The 13,324-nt window shown below is 47.1% G+C and overlaps 1 protein-coding gene across 2 annotated transcripts in view; it reads left to right on the forward strand.

The window, feature by feature from the left end:
• SYNPR (synaptoporin) overlaps positions 1-13,324 on the forward strand; it is a 101,913-nt gene that overhangs the window by 45,417 nt on the left and 43,172 nt on the right. Inside the window, exon 1 of one of the 2 annotated variants that reach the window (XM_008503862.2) lies at positions 12,711-12,810. The exons of the other annotated variant lie outside the window; for it this stretch is intronic. Coding sequence (XP_008502084.1) covers positions 12,787-12,810 — 24 coding nt within the window. The 5' untranslated portion in view covers positions 12,711-12,786. Of the gene's footprint in view, positions 1-12,710; positions 12,811-13,324 lie in introns of those variants that run through there. 2 annotated transcript variants of the gene reach the window in all.

Raw genomic sequence — 13,324 nt, forward strand, 5'->3', positions numbered from 1 at the left:
ATGAAAGCTCAAATGTAAATGCAAATATGAGGTAATCATTCCTACGAGTGCTACGGTCATTACAGAGGGAAATAATGTAATTAGAGAGATAATAGCACAGAGGGGGGAAAATGAAGAGATGTGAGCAAAAGAGAAAATAAGTTTGCAGCCCGATTTTCAAAGAAACAGAGAGCTAATGAGTTGGAGCTCATCTAGATGGCAGCAGCAGGCATTGCTTTTTCTACTGAGAGAGGTGATGTGTGTCTAGAGAGTAAAAGGGAATTAAAAATTCACCTGAGTGGCGGATGGCGTAGACAGAGCTACAAAAAAGGAGTAGAATGAAACAGTTGGGGTAGCATGGAGGTGATTGTCCTTCAGTGGATGTGGAATGAGTGTCAGGTACTGGGCAGTTCATAAGAACAGGCTGTTATATCTGTCTTTATTTTTTTAAATTGCATTTAGGTTGAACAGTTTCAATAATGTTACTACTATAGAGTGGCCAAAGAAGGAGAGCAACCAGCAGCAGGACGTGGCAGGGTTTGGGGCCATCAGCATGCCCACCCTGACCCTGTTGCCTCCTGGCTGATGGGACTGAATTTTGGCAATGGACAGACTGGGAAGGAGATTTACTGCAAGCTGGGGTGACCCCATCTACAGACAGGCTGAGACATCCTTCTCAGCTGTGGTACCTGGGGCTGACCACTGACATGGGAAGTGGCAAATAGCCCCCAGCATCAGGAGCAAGAGGCCATGTGTGTGTTATGAGCTTGTTCATCCTCTTCTCTCTCCTGTGAGGTCAAACCTGAAGCACTGAGTTCTTCGGGGGGTGGCTTCAGCCTTTGCCCCAGCGATGGTGCCAAGCAGGGGGTTAGTTGGGTAGTTCATGTTTGATGTAGGCAGCTCCTTTGTTGGGTTTTCTTTTTTTTTTTTTTTTTTTCTGTTTTGTTTTGTGAATCCTGTTGAAGGAAGCTAATGGAACCAGCAGCTGCATGAGTGATGAGTGGGAGCAGGTCCCATCTCTTACTGAGCACCTGGTATCATGTGGAGGGGCTTGCACTGCCCTCCTGCTGCTGGGCCAGAACATCTTGGCAGAGATGGACACCCATGGGCTGCTTTGTGAGATGGGAAATAATGAGGAGAGCACTGTTTTTAGGTTGGAATAAACAGGCTGTCCAGCTGTAGCTGCTGTAGAGAGGAAGTTGAATGTTAATTAGATGCCACCAGTAATTATGGTGATTATGTATTTTTTGAGTGGCTGTTGGGAATAGCTCAATCCAGAGAGTAACGTGAATGACATTTCTAATCACTTTAAGGGAGAGGGAAGGTATAGGTTTTTTTCTTAAGGAAAAAAAAAAAATACAAGGACAATTACCGTAAAAAAAAAGCCTCGGTAGTATGCAAAGAACTGTAAGTGGTTTGGTGTAACTCCTCAGGAAAAATGGGCATCAGTTGAAGTAAGAGAAAATGCTTTGTGTCTGGTGGAAGAAATACATCCTGCTTTTCTGCAGGGCAAAACCAGACAGTGGCAGGGAGTGGACCTATTCAGAATCCAGAGAGTGGATTCTTCCATATCCTGGTGTATTTTCTTAACTGTGAGACAAGCAGTCCACTTCAAAATAACAATTAGTTTATTTTGCTGGCTTTCAGTCCTGTTTGATGCTTTTCATAGAATCATAGAATCCTTGGGGTTGGAAGGGACCTCGAAAGATCATCTAGTCCAACCCCCCCTGCCAGAGCAGGGCCACCTAGAGCACTTCGCATAGGAACGTGTCCAGGCGGGTTTTGAATGTCTCCAGTGAAGGAGACTCCACGACCCCCCTGGGCAGCCTGTTCCAGGGCTCTGTCACCCTTTTACCCCACCTTCCGTATATTACACAAAAAACCAAAGGTGATGCCAGTGAAATTCATAGAAATTGATATTTGTAAGAGACTTTTACCTGGTAGTAGTTGCAGACAGCTAATATTTGGACCAGAAAGCTTGCTTTACAGGTTTGTCCATCCTCTGAAGCAGTTGCTCCATGCATATTTATGTAGGCATTGCAATAAAACAAGCACCCATGTGCAAATCTATTCAGGCAGAGATGTTGTGCTCTAAATTCAATTTTTCTTCCAGTTTTTTTCTTTCAGTTGTAGATCAAACCTCTCACTTATATCCACTAGTTAAGAAGTGAACTCATTAACATGCCACCCACTGTGTCTGATAACCTAACACCTTCCATCTCAGACAGTCTCAGCTCAAATTCAGTCTTAGCATTATTTGTCAAGATTATCTGTAGAATAAATTTGCATAAATTCCCAACAAGCATGTACTGGACACCCAGAGTTTTATGGGAACACTTTACTGGAAATGGCTGGGGTGCAAGAGTGTTGTCTTCCATGCAAACCCACTAAGTGCTCCTGAGGGTTCCTCACTTCAAGAAATAATAACACCTGAATCTCATACACACAAAAATGTGCAAAAGCCCAGGAACAAGGAGCTGATTGGCACAGAAACCCTTTGATGGTTGGACAAGGACAGTCTTCTGTGGTCCACAGGGAAGGTCCACCTAAAGCACTTGTGCAGCTGCCTTTAAAAAATGCACCATTCCCCTTCGTTTACAGGGGAAATACAGTACCTCAGCACCTGACCTTCCTGAAGGTGATGTTTGGAAGACCCCTGATGATGATAATCCAGGTAAGATATTATCTGGTTTTGGCATCAGCTATGTTACTTGCTGTCAGAGGCATGACTGTTTTTCTGAGCATTAGGACCATACAAGTTACCCTCATGATATTTATTCAGTGGTCAGTGGGTCTCAGAACTAAACAGGTATCAGCTTAGTGGTGTAGCCCCCTTCTTGGTCTTGCATTGCTCTGCCTGCCAGGGCATCACTTGGAGAGAGGTCATCTTTGACTCCTTACCTTCCTTGAGCTTCTTTCTCCATCTGGAGTGTCTTCAGTGGTCCCTTGTCTTGTCACATGGAAACCATCTACTCCTTCAGGTGTCCACCAACTGAAGGGTCAAAGTGTGAGATGATGTCTGTGTGCAGTCAGCTTGAGTCCCCTGCACACATGGGTATGGCAGGGGCATGGTTTATGGTCATTAAAAGCACCTCTAATTTGCTTCCATAATAGATGTAGTTGTGTGGCAGGGGAAGGATTGAAGATCTGAGGGAACTGGAGCACTGGGGGGGTTGAGTGCTGGAGCAAGGGGGTATCCCACTAACAGCTGGCTGGAAACTTTTGGTGAGCTGGACACATCCAAGTTTTGCCAAAGGAAAGGTTCCCCTCCCAACAGCAAACACAAAAGCCCTTGCATTCCTTAATTACTTCCATCTAGGAAAGTTGATGGCCTGTTTGAATGAACTAAGTTAAATGAAAAGTAGTTGTCAAGATGAATGCTTTGCTTTTGTACCTGAAATCCCACTTCTAATTAGAAGTGGTTGGGGTTTTTTTGGGTTTTTTCCCTAGACAACTACTCAGTTGAAATACATTTTCACTCTTTTATCTCTGGTACTTTAATTTAGGGAGCTGTGAGACCCTGTGCATGTTTTCTTGCATGCTCAGAGCACTGTGCAAACTAGAAAGTTGGAGTGGCCTTCCTTTACCTGGTGCTTATGCAGCCTGTGCTCTCCTCTTCCAGATTCCTCCTGAAGGATCTGCTGCTGGTTGATGGAAAGTTGCTGAAATGCACTGTGCCACATCAGGAGGAGCAAAAATAGCTTGGGCCTCTTGTCCCTCCTCTTTGAGGATGAAGAGTTGACAAGACTAAATGGATGCACCTTGAACAGTTGAGTCTGGGGGAGGTGGAGGAAGATCAGAAGCCCCCAGAAGCATTTGAGACATTGAAGAATGTGTCCTGAAAGACATTCAACTAGATATTAAGGCCTGTGTTTGTAAGAGTGATTGCCTTGCCATGGTCTCCTTGAGAACCTGGCTGAGCATCTCTAGCAGAGGTGCATGCTGTCACCTCCAGCACCCTATCTCTTCTGGTGCTTTGAGCTTCTCTGAGTGCTGTGCCACCAAAGACACTTGTTCCTGTAGGAGTTTTTTGGTACCCTTGTGTCTGCCAACTTCAGTTTTCCCCATTTGCCCTTGACTCTTCTCATTTCATCCTATACTTGGACACAGGGATAGTTTTCAGTCAGTATTTGGTTTGTTTCAGTCTTGGTACTTCAGCACTTCCCCCCTTCATCCTTCCTGCATCTGGCACAGATGTGGAGGCTGCAGGCTCTGCTCAGGGGCTGGCAGTCCAGTGACAGCCATCACTGGGGTCACTTTGGATGTAATGCAGTTTCTCTGGATCCCTGCATCTTTTTCTGGGTGAGGGGATCCTTCAGCCTGAGGGTTCATTTGCACAAACACTATGGGTGAGAAACCCAATGCTGGGCCAGGCCGTGTTTGTTTTAAATCCAAGGGGCAGCATGGGCAGTGATGTCCAAGACCTTCTCCTGTCTCCCAGTGTGGTGGTGAAGGAGTGAGGCAGCTCAGGGAAGGGCTGTGTTCCCCTGAAGGGTTGTGCTGAGCACACTCAAGGCTCTTGGTGCACCCAGAGGGGTCTCTAACCCAGGACCCCTCTTGAGCACTGGTGAGAGTGCCTTAGGTCTGTATGGAAAGCAATGGTTTCTGTGTGGCTGCAAAACTTTGTGGTGGAGATGGTCTCTTCTTGCTGGGGGGAGGAAGAAAAGAATGAGCAATTTGTTTGTTTTTTGTTGTTTGTTTTTTTTTTAAATTTACTTTTATTTGTCTGTGTTTTTTTAACTGCTTCTCTGCTTTTCTCATCCCTGGGTGGTTGGACACTGCTGCTGTCCATCCCAAGGGTGGCTCCAGCTGCAGAACATGAGTGGTCTCAGTGTGGTATCACCTGCCTGTGGCTGGAGTAGGCAGGAGGGTGGCTCTTCCAGAGGGAAAAACAGTTTGGTTGAAGCAATGTCTCAAGGTTCACCCAACTAGACCATGCTGGTGTGCTCTGTACCACTGGGCTGTGGGCAGCAGTGGCAACAGCACAAGGAGCTGCTCCAGTGGTGGCTCAGGGGGGTAGAGGCCAGTGCAATGGCTCCAAAGTTGGTGGAGGGGCAATGCAGAGCCCTGGCTGCCTTCTGGCATGGGCATCCAAGGACCTCAGTCTAGGACACCACTTTGAGAAATCTCTGGAATCCCATCTGTTCCTCTTCTGTCTCTCAGCAGTTTCTGCTTGTGCCCAGCAGAGAGCAACCCCAGCACAGGGTTGTTGTCTCCAGAGAGATGAAGGCAGGGATGGTGGGTTGGGATGTGAGGCTGGATCCATCTTCCCTCACTCCTCCCAGCCCTATCACCTCATCCTAAACCTAAAGTAAATGGTGGGTTTGGTCCCCTGGGTATGGGGGATGTCCTGCTATGAGGTACTCTGGCAAGTGACCCTGCCTTGGTCTTCTGCAGCAAACCCCCCACCATCCCCAGGGAAGGATCATGCCAGGAGTTAGCAAGGAGCATCAGTCCAATGCACAGGGAACAAGCAGGACTTCAGACAAAGCTTCTAAAACTCTGGGTGGGTGAAAATCTGGTGCTTTCTGTAGCCCCCTGAGTAAGCACACAGACAAACTGTATCAGGAGGGACGGACAGACAGACAGGATTCCTCTTGTCAAGGACAGGCACAGAGTGCAGGGGGCATGCTGAAGGACCTGTCCTTCTCCCAGGCTTTGTTCCAGCTGGAGGAGCAGCATTGCTGTGTTGGTGGTGGATGCAGCAGCCTGTGGCACCCCTGAGCCCCACTGCTTGGAAAGAAAGCTGAGGGAAGAAACAACTCCTTGCTATTTTTATCATTTCACCAGCCCCCGGGGATTTCGATTGACAGGATTACTTGTGAAGCCAATATTATGAGTTTAACTATGAGTGAAATAACACAACTTCTGTGGGAAGCAGAGTAAAAGAGGCAATTATACAGTAGTTTAATAACAGCACTCTGCTGGCTGGGTAGCTGGAAACTTACAGTTGACAGTAATTAGATTTTTTCATTCTTCCTGTTAAATAGGTATAAAAATTACAATAGAAATCCATCTGGCTGTCTTTTATTCCATGCTGGTTTTGTCATCCAGTCCATGCCCATTTGGCCTTCAAGTTGCTATTTTATATGTTTTTAGTGTTTGGTATTGAAGACATGCAGAAGCAGTGCTTAATGTTGAAAATTCAGAAAGCCCTAGGAATAAGGAGGTGGCAGTAACACCCTTCTGAGCATCAGAAATCCAAGGGATGCTTGGATGGACAGAGAGGGCTTTCCAAATAGACTCACCCTGAATGGCAGCTGGACTTCTAACCACAGGAATTATTCCAAACCATTTAAAATTTCAGTAAAAATGAGATGTTAGGAATTAAGCACTTTTTTTTTTTTTTTTTTTTTTTTGGCTTGCCTGTTACTGTAATGTGTGCCACGTGTAGGTTCAGTGCTGGGAAGGAGGGAGTGCTGTGGTGCATGGGTCTGTAAAGGGCTTGCTCGTTGTCTCCTTTTTGGGGTGGGATGAGAGGCACTCAAATGTGTTGATCTGGTTTTGGTCTTCACTCCCACTTCAGCCTCCGGGATCAGCATCTTCTCCTACGTAACTGGTGATAGGAGAAGAGAAAATGGATTCCAGGAGAGGTTCAGATTGGGTATTAGGAAAAATATCCTTACTGAAAGAGTGGTCAAGCCTTGGAACAGGCTGCCACAGGCAAGGGGTGGAGTCCCCACCCCTGGGGGCATTCAAGAAATGTGTGGAGGTAGCACTTCAGGACATGGTTTAGTTGGCATGGTGGTGTTGGGTTGGTGGTTGGACTCGGTGATCTTAGAGGTATTTTCCAGCCTTAATTATTCTGTGATTCCATGCTGGGATGGCAGCTTGAGTACCGGGAGGGCATTTGTTGGTTGGCAAAGAGCTGGGCTTGTAGTGGCCCAGGCAAGAATGTGTATGGTCCCTCAGGTCTGTGGGGTGTCTTCTCTTCTCTGTCTTTGCTTCTCCTCTGCAGCCCTGCAGAGTGCACTGGGGGGCTGGTAGGCTGGGGCTCTACAAGCATCTCAGCTCCCTCTTGTTTACATCCCAAGTAATGCTTACTTGTCAGCCCCTCTCCTTTCAGGCACTGTCCTTTTCCTTTTTGTGCCCAGGCAGCACTAAGTTTTCTCCTCTGCCATGAGAACTTCAATTACTTCAGCAGCTGTGCATTCCCAAACGGGCAGGGTAAAACCTGATGAGCCAGCAAATGTCTGGCATTTTGGCTGCTTATGATCATAGCTTGAAAGCTCTATACAGCACAAAAGGAAGAGCTCTCGATGTTGAAAGCTCAGGATGGGATATTTGCTTGAAGGCTGGAAGTATTCTTCCTCATCTTGCTCTCCTTTATCATCTGAAAGAGACAGGTATGGTAAGTGACATCCTGGTCCTGATGTTGAGAAGGGAACTGAGTATGAGGCTCTGTTTTACAGCTTTGGTGCCCAGTGGGATCTCTGACACATGTAATAAATGCACCCTGCAGCAGCCCACCCCACCTCAGAGCAGAGCATGGCTCTCATTTAATTTCTTTTCCTTTGCCATGACACGAACATCACAGTTCAACTTCACACTGATGTTTTAGTTTTAAAATACTCTGGAATACCCAGAGCCATTACCAGGACAAAGGCCACCACCAGGTATCCTGTTACCCCATTGCCTCTGCTTGCCAACAGAACTACACTGTGCTTTTGGCAGCTGCAAATGTTCCAGATGGTCCTGTGAAAAGTGCAAATGAAAGATTTGATTCCAGCTTTTCCTCACCTTAATAAATCCTGTTCATCTCTCTGGCAGATCCTTTTTTTCCTTTTTTTTTTTTTTTTCTTTCTGTAAAATGCATCCCTTCTCCTTTCTCCTCCCCTCTAGCTCAGAGCTGTGACCTTCAGCTCATCCCTGTGTCATTGGAAGGCACACTGCTGGGCTCTGCAGTCTGCCATCCAATGCACATGCCTCCTGGTGCTCAGATCATAGCCCCTGAACACTGGATATAACCCACTGCTCAGGGTGTCCAACTCTCTTGGTGGTGGGACCAGTTGCCAGTTTTGCCCCAGGTAGTCAAGATGAGTGCTTCATGGGGTAAGCACCCAGCTATGCACTGGTGTGGTGCAAACATTTGGTGTCTTCTGATTCAAATATTCCCTCATGCCCTGGGTTCCTAGCACCCCCAGCATACCTGCAGCAGGGTCAGATTGTGGCTCAAAATGCTCAGAGCTGCTGTTGGACTGTGCCTGCTGCCCAGGCCTGCAACATCCACAGTGGAAGAGCAGGGAAGGCTGAAAGGAGTCACCCCTGGGGGTGATCCAACACATGGGGGCACTACCTGAACCATCATTTGGCTTGGGAGGATGAGGGAGAGGAGAGCTGTCATCTCCTCCCTTAGCTCCATCTGGAATGGTGTTTGTTCCTGTGCTGATGCTCCTACAGTGCCCGAGTCACCACCCTACATTAGCTTATTCCAGCACATTTCCTTGTTGCAAAATTAGATCCATTTGCAAACTGTTGCTGTGCTAGTAATTGAATTGAAGGGTGGGGGGTTTTGTTGGGTTTTTGTCTTGGTTTTTTTTAATTTTTTTTTTAATTTAAAATTTTATTTTTCACTGGAGTAAATCAGGAATAAGTCAACAGAATCAAGCCCTCAGTGCTTTCAGCAACATGCTCATTTAAATTGGATGCAAGAGGGTGTCTGTGTTTACATTTGGCCTGCCAAGAATCTCTGTTTCAGAAACTGGCTTACATAATATGTCAAAATTGGTTTACTCATTAGCATTGCAAACTGCGTGAAACAAGCCACAGATTGATAAACTCGCAGCAATATTTGCATCCAGAGCCGAACGGCACAGGGGGGAGGGGAGCTTCATTAGGAAACCTTCCATTTCCACAAGAAAAACAAATGGTTTCCAGTTTCAGATCTCAGAGTTCGTTAATTTTTGGTCCTCCCAAATTAAAACAAAGACTGGGAGGGAAATGTGAAAAGCTCTGTTGGCAAAACAGGCAGCCCAGCTTAATATGTCCTGGGCTGGCAGGTTATTTGCAGCAGCAGCTCCAGGTTGGCTGATTTCCCTCTCCCCAGGGGGCTGCAGCCCCTCAGCCAGGCTCCAGCCTGCTCACACACCCTTTGCTGATATATATATATATTTTTTTTTCTCCCCCCTCTGCTGTTATTAATTGTGGGGAGGGCACAGATGGTCCAAAAGGGCCCATGGTGGTGTTGCCTGCCTGCCTTAGCCTGGCCAGGCTGAGTGTGGGTGCAACGCAGCCTCAAGGCAGAGCTGAGGACCACGATGCTGAAAAAACTCCAGCCCAGGTCCCCCGTGGCAGGTCTGGGTATCACTTCATCTCCACCACACAGTGTGGGATTGTACAGGCACCTGTGAAACTGGGTGCATACACGTGAGGGTGATCCGAGCTGCCAAGGAAGCAACTATGCTGAGGGTGAAGCAACACAGCAGTGAGAGGGGTGAGGTGTAACCACTGCTTTTGAGCTCCTGCTCTGTGGGTTTTAGGTACCCTGAGCAGCCCCATCTCATACTGTTCTGGTGCAGATCCTTATGTGACATCTGCTTTCCACAGGGGAAAGTCTCTCCCCAGGCTGCAGACCTCACTGATGTCTCTGCATCCCTTTTAGCTCCAGTGGCTGTGCACATGCAGAGAGTTAAATCTCTCCAAGACCTCAAGAGAGGTGACAAAGCTCTGGTGAAGTTTGCTGGGGGCGTGCAGCTTTTCAGTAGTGTCTAAAGGAGTTTGAGACTTGAATCCTGTGAAGCTTTTTAGTCTGCTTTGAAACTACCAACTTAAAAGTCAAAAGAAGGAAGCTGTGACACAGCACAGAGATGTGGCAACAGCTGTTCCTGCTCGGCGATGCCAAGTGCTCCATCCAATATTTCAGATGAAGTTTTTGCAAAGAAATCTAATAAAGCTGAAGAAAGTACCAGCCTGCAGTGCTCCAGGGTCTGCTGCAAACCAACAAGTGTTTTTTGCCTTGTAAGCAAACACTGACACATCCACTTTCAGCATTCTAAGCCTGATCCACAGAATTTATGGCATGTCATCAATCTGGGGAAAGAAGGAGAGCTTTCTTCTCCTTGTGTTGTGGAGTCTGTATTGTAGTGTTGTTTGAAGGAGCTGTGTGACAAGGTGGATCATCCCCTGCTGCAACCTCTCGTGCTCTGGCTAAAACTGTCCTGCACCCCTGCATCCCCTGCAGATGCCAAAGTGGGTGCTTTTTAGAGGGCTGAGGGGCAGCAGCTCCCAGAGGCACCTCTGCAAAACTGTTTTAGTGAATGTTTGAAAAAGTTTTCAGAAGACTTCAGTGAGTTTAAGTAACAGCAGTTGTGTAGCTGTGGGAAGGGAAAATGAAATGATCTCACTGGAAAATGGAGATGAGAGGTGTTTGCGTTTCACTTGCTGTCACACCTTGCAGCAAGAGGCTGGTCACTGTGAGATACAGCAGGTTTCAGTGCCAGCTGGAGAGCTGAATGCAATGAAAAAGGCCACAAGCAAGGAGATGTCTCAGCTGGGGAGCTGAGACATCCTCCTCTGCCAGTGTGTGGGAGCATCCCAGGTGCCTGCAGCCTGGAGAAGAGTTTTCCCAGGGGTGTTGAGCCAGCATTCCCAGAGCCAGCATCACCCCTCATGCTGGTGCAGTGGGTGCTAAAAGTGTTGTGTGGTCCTTGGTTGCCTTTGCCTGTTGCTAGCTTTTGGTTCACATTCCTCTGTTACTGCTCCATGCCTCTTCTGGGCTGCTCTCTTTGCCAGAAGTGGCATGGGAGATGGAGTGGGATTGTGTGTGCCCTGTCCTGGGGAGGAAGGCATGCTGGCCAGTGCTAACCAGGTGAATTCTGAGATGTTCCTGCAGCCTGTGTGGTGGGAGCCTGGCTCTCTAAAGCCTGCACAGTACAGTTCCTGCATGGATAAGGCATCAAAGGGCTGCTTATGGGGCACTGGGAGGCAAATGCCACTAAGCTCTGCAGCCCAAAGGTGCTGAGTTGTTTAATGTTTGTGGCTGGGACTCGGGCAGTGCGTGTGGTCACTGCCAAATGTTTTCACTTCTGTTAAAATGCTGTGGGCAGCAGAGCAGAGCTTCAGCCTGCAGAGCTCTCCCAGCAGCTCCATGTCTCCTCATTACAGCATCAGGCTGCATCTGTTGGGAACCTGGAGCCACATCACCAGTGGTGACATCGTCAGCATGGCCATGTGGCTCCTGCTTTTGGGAAAGGGGCCTGGAACTTCTGTGCTTGTGAAGGGCTGCTGGAGTCTCTGTGCTGGATTATGCTGGGACTGCCAGCTCCGAGTGGGTAAATTGAATTACCAGATGAATTTGGTCTCTTTGGTTTTGTCTTCAGGATTTTTCCCTATGAATTCCAGGTCTCCGTGCACAATGTGAATCCCAAGCAGTTGGAGAAAAGCAATTGTTGCTCCAATTTTGCTGCTTAGAGACCTGTTGTCACCCAGCAGGTGTTTCTGTACACCAGCATGTAACTTCAGACTCCAAATAAAAGAGAAAGTTTGCCTCGTGTCTCCCCAGTTAAGTCACGTATGTTTGGTCGTATTTGATGCAGTTTGTAGAAAAGAGGGCAAAATAGTGATAAACCCAGGGCTGATAAATAAATAGCACAGAGTGTGATTCGTAGCCTGCTGCACCAACTGCACTGGGGCAATGGGCAGGGGGGACAGAGGCTCACGGGGTAAGCACAGATCTGTTTTGTGCTCTGAAAGTGCCAAAGTCCTTTTGGTAGAGAAGAGGTGTGGGACCATCTTGAAACCCCTCTTGTGAAGAGGTTTGCATGACAGGGTGGGGGTTTTGTGTCTTTGTACAAATGCTGGGGGGGGAGAGGGGGAGAGGAGCAAAAGTGGCAACTTGCCCAGGACGTGCATCCTGTTTGCCACTGATGTGTCCTGTTTGTAGGTGCATGGATGTCCGAGGCAATGAGCTTATGTCCTACCACCTTCTCCTCCTCCTCCTTCCAATGCACACAGTGGTAGAGCAAAGGTTTTTCTGAGTAGATCATTAGCACAGGAATTTTCCCTTTTGGTGCTAGGGAATCCTTGAGTTTCCTATTTTTTTCCTGATACATGAAATGGGCAAAATCTGAATTTCCAGGAAGGCACTTCAAAGGTCTGGTCCTGTGCAAGCAGCTCAGTGCAAGTTAATATATGGGAGACCTGAGGGGTCTTAACCTCTTCTGGACAGGCTTCTTGCTGTAGCTGCAGGGCAGCTTTCTGGGGTGCAAGGAAAGTGAGTTCAAAATACAACAGAGAGTCCAAAAAACCCCCAAAGCCAGGAACAAAGATGCACTGTTCAGGTAACAGTCTGTAAGAATCAGGGCTTTGGAGGCTCTCAAAGCTTGGTACAACTTCAGCCTAGGACTGCAAGCTGTTTCCCTCCTCTAGAGCACACGAGGGGGCTAAGAATTTGCAGTGGGGAGGAAGGGGCTTCATCTCCCAGGTACCTGCACCACGGCAAAGCACTCAGCCTCTCATCAAGGGGAAAGCATTCCCTGTCTCTACTTAGGCTGTGTGTAGTCATTGTCTAATATATGAGCATTTTGCCATCCCTCTGCAAACAAGGCTGAGGCTGCTGCCTGATTGGTATATCATCTCACTTTCTCTCAGCATTGATTTTCTTGCTCTCCTTATTTGCTTCATAAAAAGCAAGGCAAGGAGCTGTTGCTCACTCCCTCCCTCTCCCTCCCTCTTTCTCTCTCTCTCTCTCTCCCTCTCTCTCTCTCTCTCTCCCTCCTGTGAGAAGCTTTTGGGAGCCTTTATTTTTAGTATGAGACAAACCTTGCTTTATTTCAGGAGACGCAAGTTGGATTATAAATCATTTTGTAAATGTGTATGGTGATATTTGCTCCGGTAAGTTACGTGCATCTCTATTTATTTGTGTGAATGTACTGTACGGGGGAGAAGTGGGGTTTGAAAGGAATTGTGAAGCCCACAAAATTGTTTTCAGGTTTGGTTTCTTTGTACTCTCATGCTGAGCCCAACTGTTCTATGTTTTTTAGTTATGCTGAAGTATTTTTGGTTTGTGTTTTGCTTTGCAGAGGGGGGTGCCTGCTTTGAAAACTTGTTTTGCACTTCATTTTACAACAAAAACACGGAGAGTGAGGATTAAAGGGAAAGGGAATACTTATTTATCATGTTTCTTCTGGCATTTTAAATCAAAGATGCCTCAAAAATAGGGCAGCAACATTTGATATAAAAAAATCAATAAGCGCTATTTAATACTGATCAAACTGAAGTATGAATATCTGACTGCATATTACCTTAGGCACATCAATCTAAAGTATGGCAGGTGGGCAGCAACAAGCTCCTCATCAGGATGTATTAAGGAAATAAAGAAAATCTTTGAAGTAACTAAGAAAATAGC

Source organism: Calypte anna, chromosome 12 (genome assembly GCF_003957555.1).
Source record: "Calypte anna isolate BGI_N300 chromosome 12, bCalAnn1_v1.p, whole genome shotgun sequence".
Taxonomy (NCBI): Eukaryota; Metazoa; Chordata; class Aves; order Apodiformes; family Trochilidae; genus Calypte; species Calypte anna.